Source organism: Haplochromis burtoni, unplaced genomic scaffold, assembly GCF_018398535.1.
Source record: "Haplochromis burtoni strain Fernald_Lab_line unplaced genomic scaffold, NCSU_Asbu1 Contig_634, whole genome shotgun sequence".
NCBI classification, from domain to species: domain Eukaryota; kingdom Metazoa; phylum Chordata; class Actinopteri; order Cichliformes; family Cichlidae; genus Haplochromis; species Haplochromis burtoni.
The window spans coordinates 28,401-36,607 of record NW_024582995.1 but is presented as its reverse complement, the minus strand read 5'-3'; the positions used below and the strand labels follow the sequence as shown (position 1 = coordinate 36,607).

General features: G+C 36.6%; 1 protein-coding gene across 1 annotated transcript in view; it reads left to right on the top strand.

Moving 5' to 3' along the window:
* Positions 1 to 6,642, top strand: part of prlrb (prolactin receptor b) — a 12,410-nt gene extending 5,768 nt beyond the window's left edge. Inside the window, exons 5-9 of the mRNA XM_005949124.2 lie at positions 2,032 to 2,195; positions 3,897 to 4,035; positions 4,149 to 4,245; positions 4,333 to 4,402; positions 4,499 to 6,642. Coding sequence (XP_005949186.1) covers positions 2,032 to 2,195; positions 3,897 to 4,035; positions 4,149 to 4,245; positions 4,333 to 4,402; positions 4,499 to 5,239 — 1,211 coding nt within the window. The 3' untranslated portion in view covers positions 5,240 to 6,642. The remainder of the gene's footprint in view (positions 1 to 2,031; positions 2,196 to 3,896; positions 4,036 to 4,148; positions 4,246 to 4,332; positions 4,403 to 4,498) is intronic.
* Positions 6,643 to 8,207: the final 1,565 nt, after the last annotated feature.

The following is an 8,207-nucleotide window of genomic DNA, read 5'->3' as shown; positions in this document are numbered from 1 at the left end:
CGCCCCTGAAAAGGATAAGCGGAAGCGAATAGATGGATGGGTTGTAATGATCATTTAAAATATGATTGTTTTTGGCCTATCACTGTACTGTGCACTAAACTATAAATCACGCTGACCTTTCTTTAGCTACACAGGTTATTATTTTACAACAATGAAGCTTCTTGATATAATTAGGATTTTCTGGTAATGATTAAGGGTCACTTCAAACTTTCTCATTCAGAATTAAAAACTTTTAAAATGTTAATAATAATAATCTGCTCAGATCAAAATATATTTGTGTCAGAACAGGAGTAACACAAAAATCTGTACGGACTGAGCTAATGATTGGCACAGTTTTATTGCCCAGACTGCCTTCTTGAGGCTGGTGAGGAATGGAAAAGTACTGAGTGACATACATGAGCCGCAAATAAAAACCTGAACAGAATGAAGTGGAACTGGTTTGTGCACAGCAAAACTTCTGTATACTCCAGCATCAAATTTCACACCTTTTGTTGGGGTTATACAGGCAGAGCGGTATCTGCGTCCTGTCCTGTAAGCAAACAGTAATTTCACTGCATTAGTTGTGGAGGGTTTTTGGCCTCAGAAAACACACTTTACAAGCACCCATGCATGAGACTAAGCACAGATCAACATGCTGGTTTCTGAACAGGGCAGCTGCAAACTAAAGTAGAGGTGTGGCCATAGGGAAGGCAATGCTAGTCTGCTGGTTGGTTGTTTCACATGTTTGCCTGCAAACAAATCATGGGTGTAGGGTTTCTGTTGAGTAGCACGAGAAAATATAGAGTATCAGACTCTTCATTTGCTAAATTATGATTACATTTTATGCACTAGAGTGTTTTTTTTTGTTTGTTTTTTTTGTTTTGTTTTTTTAAATCCGTTCATTCAGTTCAATTCAGTTTCATTTACATGGCTCAAAATCACAACAACAATTAACTCAAGGCACTTTACATTGTAAGGTAAAGACCCTATAATAATACAGAGATAGCCCCCAACAATCAGACAACCTCTTATGAGCAAGCAGGTGGTGATAGTGGGAATAAAAAAAAAAACTCACTTTTAACAGGAAGAAACCTCCAGCTGAGCCAGGGACAGTGAGGGGCAGCAATCTGCTGCAACTGGTTAGGAGGGAGAATGGACAAAAGACATGCTGTGGAAGAGAACAAGACATTAATAACTAACGATTAAATGCAGGGTTTTGTATAAAAGAAGTGAGTGAAGAAGAAACATCATAGGAAACCTTCTAGCCGAATAGACCTATTGGAAGCATTCTGTGTCGCCTGATCCAGCCCTAACTATATGCTTTATCAAAAAGGAAAGTTTTAATCCTAATGTTAAAAGTAGAGATTCACACTGGGAGCTGGTTCCAGAAGAGGGGCCTGGAAGCTGAAGGCTCTGGCTCCCATTCTATTATTGGATAGTGGAGTAGTGAAGACAGGAAAGGGTGAGTGGGTGGGGGTGCAGCAATGGGTCGCAGGTCAGACTAAATCCTGGGCTGCTGCATTCTGGCCATGTTGAAGGCTTTTCAGAGAGTTCATTGTAACAATAAATTATAATAGTACAGCTTAAAAAGCAATAAATCAACAGAAGAGGATGTTATGGATAGGCTGAGATGAAGTCAGGAAGTAATTTTGTTAAATGAGCTTGCTAGAGACCAAAATATTTACGATTATGATTTTTGCCTCACTTTAACAGCCCTACCTGATAGCTTGACAGTAAACGCACAAACTGTGAGTTAACTCTTGGACACCAAGAACCTTGTGTAAAGTCACTCCTCACTCCAACATGCCCATCTGTATCTACGCTGGTGTTATTGGATAAAGGCAAAATGACAAAAAAAAAATACAATCACTTTTTTCAGCCTAGTTCAAAATTTCAATATGTAAACAAACTAAAGTTAATGCTCTTCTCATAAAACTTAATTTCATTTTGCTTTTAGTGCCAAATACCAAATGTTGGCATGCAAATATACTGAACTAAGTTTGTACCTGATAAACAGCATCACAGTCTCTGTTTCTCTCTATTGATGAACAGTGAAGCCCTTTGCACCTGAAAATGTTACAGTGGTGGTCAACATAGAGGACAGCCCACACCTCACCATCCAATGGCATACACCGTCTAACATAGACACAAAGTCAGGATGGGTCACTCTGAAGAATCAACTGAGAGTCAAACCAGACAAGAGCAAAATATGGAAGGTGAGTGGCTGACAGAGCTTCTCTAATATTGAATGGAAACGTTCTTACACTGTGCCAAAAATGAGTCCCCATAGAAAATTACCATTGGATGAATGAAACATGTGCCAACCTATTTTGTTCTCACCACCGTGTGTATGTTAGTAAATTATAATTGTTCGGAACAAACAGTTTTGTAGACTCTCCGTGCTATTTGGATACTATCTACATGCTAACCCTCCCCCACCATATATAAGGAAACAAGTTTCCGAAATGACAATAATAGTTATTATTGGTATTATCAGTAGAGGTGGTGGTTGTTGTTGTTGTTGTTGTTGTTGTTGTTGTAGTAGTAGTATTAATTTTAAAGATTTGTATTTGTTTTCCTAAGGCAGCCAAGCTGTGATTTGTTTGTATGCATTTTCAGGGGGGCTTCTAAATGTTACTTTTCTTTTTTTGTTTTTTAAGATACATGATTTATCAATATTTTTATATTTTTCCGTGAAACTTCATTTAGTCAATTGATGAGGTCTAGTTATCCCAAGCACAGTGGCAAATCTACTACAAAATAACTTCAAAAGAAAAAAATTAAGGTATTGCAATGGCCCAGTCAATGTTCAGACCTCAACCTGACTGAAATGCTGTGGCGGTACCTTAAAAGAGAGCCGTGCATAAATGAATGACCGCAAAACTCAGTGAACTTAAGCAATGCAATAAAGAGGAGTGGGCCAAAGTTCCTCCACAATGAGGTGAGAGCCTGATAAAGTCATACGGAAAATGATTGCTTCAAGTTATGCATGACCTTGTGTTTTTCACACACTGCCTCTGCCTTTTGGCTTAGTTTTTGTTGAATAAATAGTGACATGGTGTAATATGTCACCTGCTGCTGTATCTGAGGTTGTGTTTACCCAGTTTTAAAACCTGGAAAGGACTAGAATTTTTTTTTTTTTTTTAAATGTCTCTGTATATAAAACCTTCAAACTGACACAGCGCACGCTTCCTGTTTGTATTGATTGTATGTGAAAATTGTAAATAACTTTCAAAAATCTGTGGATCTGAATGCCAATCAAGTCTAAAAGTTACTTCTTCTTAGAAGTCACTTCTAAGTATGACCAACATTAATTTTATGCAAACCTTTTAACAAATATACAAATCAAGCTGACATAACATTTTAGAATTAAATGTGAAATCAAATTAAACTCCAAGTTTAAAGTAAATTAAGTATTATTATTATTATTATTATTATTATCATTTAGATTTTCTATCCAAAAAAAACAGAAAGCCACACAGTGAAAGCTTAACATGTTACCCATTATGAGTTGAAACTTCAAAATGTTACATTTTGAAAATTAATGCAATCACAAAATAAATTTTAGGTCTAACTTTTAGCAGTCTTGGCTAGTAGCGATTATCTCCTCTGTCAGATGATGAATCCATGTTGGCAAGTCAAGCATGAAATCAGGCTCTGGAATGAACTGCACCAGCCCAAATAGGAAATCATTAAACAACCTTTTACTGTCATGTGAAGAATAAAGTTGTGGTATAACCTGTCACACACGATTAATCAGTAAATCAGTATACTGCAGTTTAACCATAAATTTTATGGTTAAATTGTTTTATTTCAAAGTAAACAAATGTATTTTTAACTCCTCGTTTAGTCCAAAGGTGATCTTAACAGTAGTAGAAGTCAAATGTTTTGTGATTTCTTTTCCTCTTTCTTTCTAGAATTACGCGTCAGAAACACAAACACATTTCACCATTTACAGCATTGATCTTGGGGTGGTGTACATGGTTGAAGTGCGCTGTGCAATAGACAATAGCTGGAGTGAGTGGAGCAACACTACCTTTGTCAAAGTCCCTAACTGTAAGTCCCGAAAGCCCTTTACTCCTTCTTTACAACATATTGGCAAGTGCTAACAGTTAAAGATTAATAAAAATGTGCCTCTTTTTTTTAAAAAAAACAAAAACAAAATTCAGTTTCTCGCAAGGACAATTCCTTTTGGATACTGGTTTTCAGCCTCTGTCTAATTCCATTGCTTGCGGCAATGATTATCTTGATCCTGAAGAGAAAAACGTATGTATCTGATATAAAGTCTAAATCACTCTATTTTACACGAAGACAAGATGTGAAGACTTGACTCATGACTGTTTTCTTTCTCAGTGTGAAGAAGTATATTCTGCCCCCTGTCCCTAGTCCAAAGATAAGAGGAGTTGATGTTCAACTTCTCAAGGTGATTGCCTCTCCATTCTGCTTCTAGAATATGCACACACAAAAAAAGTCCCATTGTTTTGGTGCTGATAATAATATACTCTATTAACCTTTGCAGAGCGGCCAATCTGAAGATGTCATTAATGCCATGCTTCTCAACCAGAGATTTCCTGTTATGATACCCTGGAAGGACCAGAAAGAGGATTACCTGATCGTGTCTGATAAAGAAACCTCATATTTGCCGTTGGAGAAAAAGAAAATATTCATTCTGCCACTTGCCATGGCATTAGACTCAGAAGTCCAATCTAAGGAGACAAGTGAAGTGGATCACTTTCCAAAAGACAGCGAGTCTTCCTCAGAGGAGAGTTCAGATAAGACAGAGTCGTCGCAGCTTCTTACTAAATGCTCAAGTGCAAACGTTTTAAATGATGAGAAGGCAAATCAGCTAAAAGGTGTCACTGAGAAGATCTTCCAACCCTTTGGAATCGGTGGTTATGTGGATATTCCGAGACATGAGCACATGCAGGAAGCAGACTACAGCAGAGTGAACGAGGTAAATGGTGACAATATTTTAATCATGAAGAAAGAAAATATTCCCCATACTCTGGACACACGGGGACAAGAAGGCAGTGTGCCTGATAACTACAGCATGGTGAAAGAAGTGAATAGTGACAACGTGGTTTTCCTGGAGAAACACAGTGAGTCAGTTAACGCTTCTTTTAAGGCTAAAGGCTACATAGACTGGGTCAATCAGAAGCCAAAAAATCTTCATATGGCTGGGCACAGTGAAATGGGAGTGTGCCCACAACTAGTTGGTTGTGAATATGTAGATACTGTCCCTCCACCAGCTGTAATCTAAAACTTTTTATCATATAAAAATGCTATTATAAGGTGACAGCAGACATTCATCATTACTTACTGTTGAATCAAAGCTGTGAATAGTCTATATTTTTGCTGTTCTCGTTGGATGTACGGTTGGTACAGACATTCGTAAAAACCATAAAATATACCATCTCTGGTCCAGGGGTACTTGGGCTACTGAGTATAAATTATACTTGCACCAACAGCAGGTAAAAGTTTGTCCTTATTCAGTAGAACAGTTTGACATGTGCTCATTGGATTTGCGCATTTTGTCCAGACATCCATGAGAATGATAGTGCTCTGTTTCATCTCGAGTTATCTGGGGGCTGACTTTTTGTTTTGAGTAACATCCAATGAATGGATTCTTTTCAACCAGATTTGGCTAATACTGTGGTTTACCAATTAATACCTGCAAAAGCCTCAGGTGTAATTTGTGTTTAGTAGAAATTAGTATTGCCAAAGTTATGCTGAAATAGATCGAGACTATAACAGCTAAACATCAAATCCCTGCTTTTAGCTCAAAGCATGATGTGTCCGAGTACAGCATGACTGAATTGCTTTTAAGTCAACTCTTATATTACATTAGCCATGTCAAGCTTTCAAAACATTATTAGTAGAATGCTTAATTTGTGGTATAGCTAAGTAAAGTAACCCAAGTTTAATCATTTAAGGCTTGTTGGCAAAGAGACTGTTGCTTGATGGCTTCACAGTTACTGTTTTCCTTTTTTGTTTTTGTTTTTTTTTGTTTGCCTCTGGAAGGTAAATTGTGGTCTGTTTCATTATCAAGAATGTACACAAAGAGCATATCCAGGTTTCTAAAGTCATTACAATGCAATATTATTGGCACATTTTTATTTATTTTTTTAAAGTGGTGGCATACTGTGCTGTAACTGACAAGCAAATCTGCATATGAACCTGTGCCTAGTCTAATCAAGTGATTATTTTACAAGATATGGTATCATTAAAAAAGCTTCAGACTTAAAGAATAGATTTGTTTTACTGATGTAAATTTATAATTAGATTTTTAAAATGCATCTTGTAACATAATACAAGGACTTCCAGATAGGTAATACTTATGCATTACGCATGTAAACAAGCTAATTACATGTGGAATTTAAAAGAAACTTTTGTTGTGTGTGTGTGTTTGTTTGTTTTTTAAACACTCAATTAGAGAGAGGGGAGAGAGAGCGAGATCAGAGGGAGCAGAGTTCAAATGGGTTAACAGAGATGACATAATAAAATATGGAAAAATCATTGTTTGTTCATTTTTCTTCTCTGCCTGAATCTTAAATACTCTCTATGGTCTAAAGGAGCATTTGGCTACCATACATTTCATTTTTTTTCAGAACTGGTTCATGTATGAACTAGCTTACATTCACCTCAAAAAAAGGTGAGAGATATAGATATAGATAGATAGATAGATAGATAGATAGATCTATTTTTATTTTTTTTAATTTAAATACATTTTTATATACCAAAACCTGAATGTCAAAGATGTATCGGCTCATCCAGCTCACAATCCATCACCAGTCACAGGTTATTGCCTGTAAAATGGCAAATGTGACCTTGGGGTGGCTGTAGCTCAGGTGGCAGAGCAGGTCAGCCACTAATCAGAAGGTCGGTGGTTTGATCCCAGGCTGCCTCCTGGCTGCATGCCAAATATCCTTGGGCAAGATACTAACCCCATGTTTGCCTACTGGTGGTGGTCAGAGGGCCCGGTGGCGCCAGTGTCCGGCAGCCTCGCCTCTGTCAGTGCGCCCCAGGGCAGCTGTGGCTACAATGTAGCTCGCCATCACCAGTGTGTGAATGGGTGAATGACTGAATGTAGTGTAAAGCGCTTTAAGGACTAGAAAAGCGCTATACAAATGCAGGCCACTTAACAATTTGGATAAAAACCCATTAGGTGATCACCGTGTGCATGTTTCATTACAACCTGATCAATACTGTTGGAGCGGCAGCGATTCTTACTTCCGTTTAGCATTTATTGATAAATGCTGATTGAACAAATATTTTTATGTTTATTTGAGAAGACAACTGAAGGTTGCAGACTTGCTGTTCTCTATAATATTGGGGGTGTCTCAGCCAAATGTACTCAAGCCTCTACTCTTGTGCATTAAAGATTCACTTATTAAGTTGTGATTACACAAATGACACTTAAAATTGAAATTTAAAATTAATGGACTTCAAACTGATCACAAAATGTAATTCCATTGTTCTTGGGACAGTATCTTTTCTATAGTTAAGTATTTGTCAAAAAAATATATACCTTTTTAAAAAAAAAAAAAAAAACACCAACAGTGTGGCAATACATACTTATCAGCACTTTTGGAGCTTACTAAATATTTATTATCTGTATAATTCGATTATAACAAATGTCGTAAACTGACAAATGTGATTTCTTACAACTTTTTCAGGTTTAAACAAATCTACACAAACAATACACAAATTACATGAATGAGACTAAACATCTTAAACTTAAGACTATGCACAGACAATTTGACACAACACACACGTCACATGACACTGTTACCTTGCAAAATGTCTGTTATGAAATCTATTTTCAATCTATTTCTCCCTGGCTTGAATCAAAATGTAAATGTAATGACTTAAATGCAAAACCATGTAATATCAGTCAGTCATTCAGATATTAAAATCCAAGCTTGGGTTCTACTTTTAAAAAAATAAAGCGCAGTTTAATGGATTTTAGTTTTTTTGCCCCTGTGAAATATTGCATGGTTTAAGCTTATTACCCTGTGTGAACCTGCCAAAAACTGAACCAAATGTGTAGAAAAGATTTGTATTTGTGGGTAAAATTTTGAAAATGTAAAAAACAAACTTATTAACATGAGTGAAAGTCTAAGCAGGTTGTTTCATCTTTCATCCAAGTGGATTCTTCAGTAATAAAATCAAATTTATTTAAACCCTACTGAGGGTTGTGCTACATATGCTAAATACCAATTCTAAGC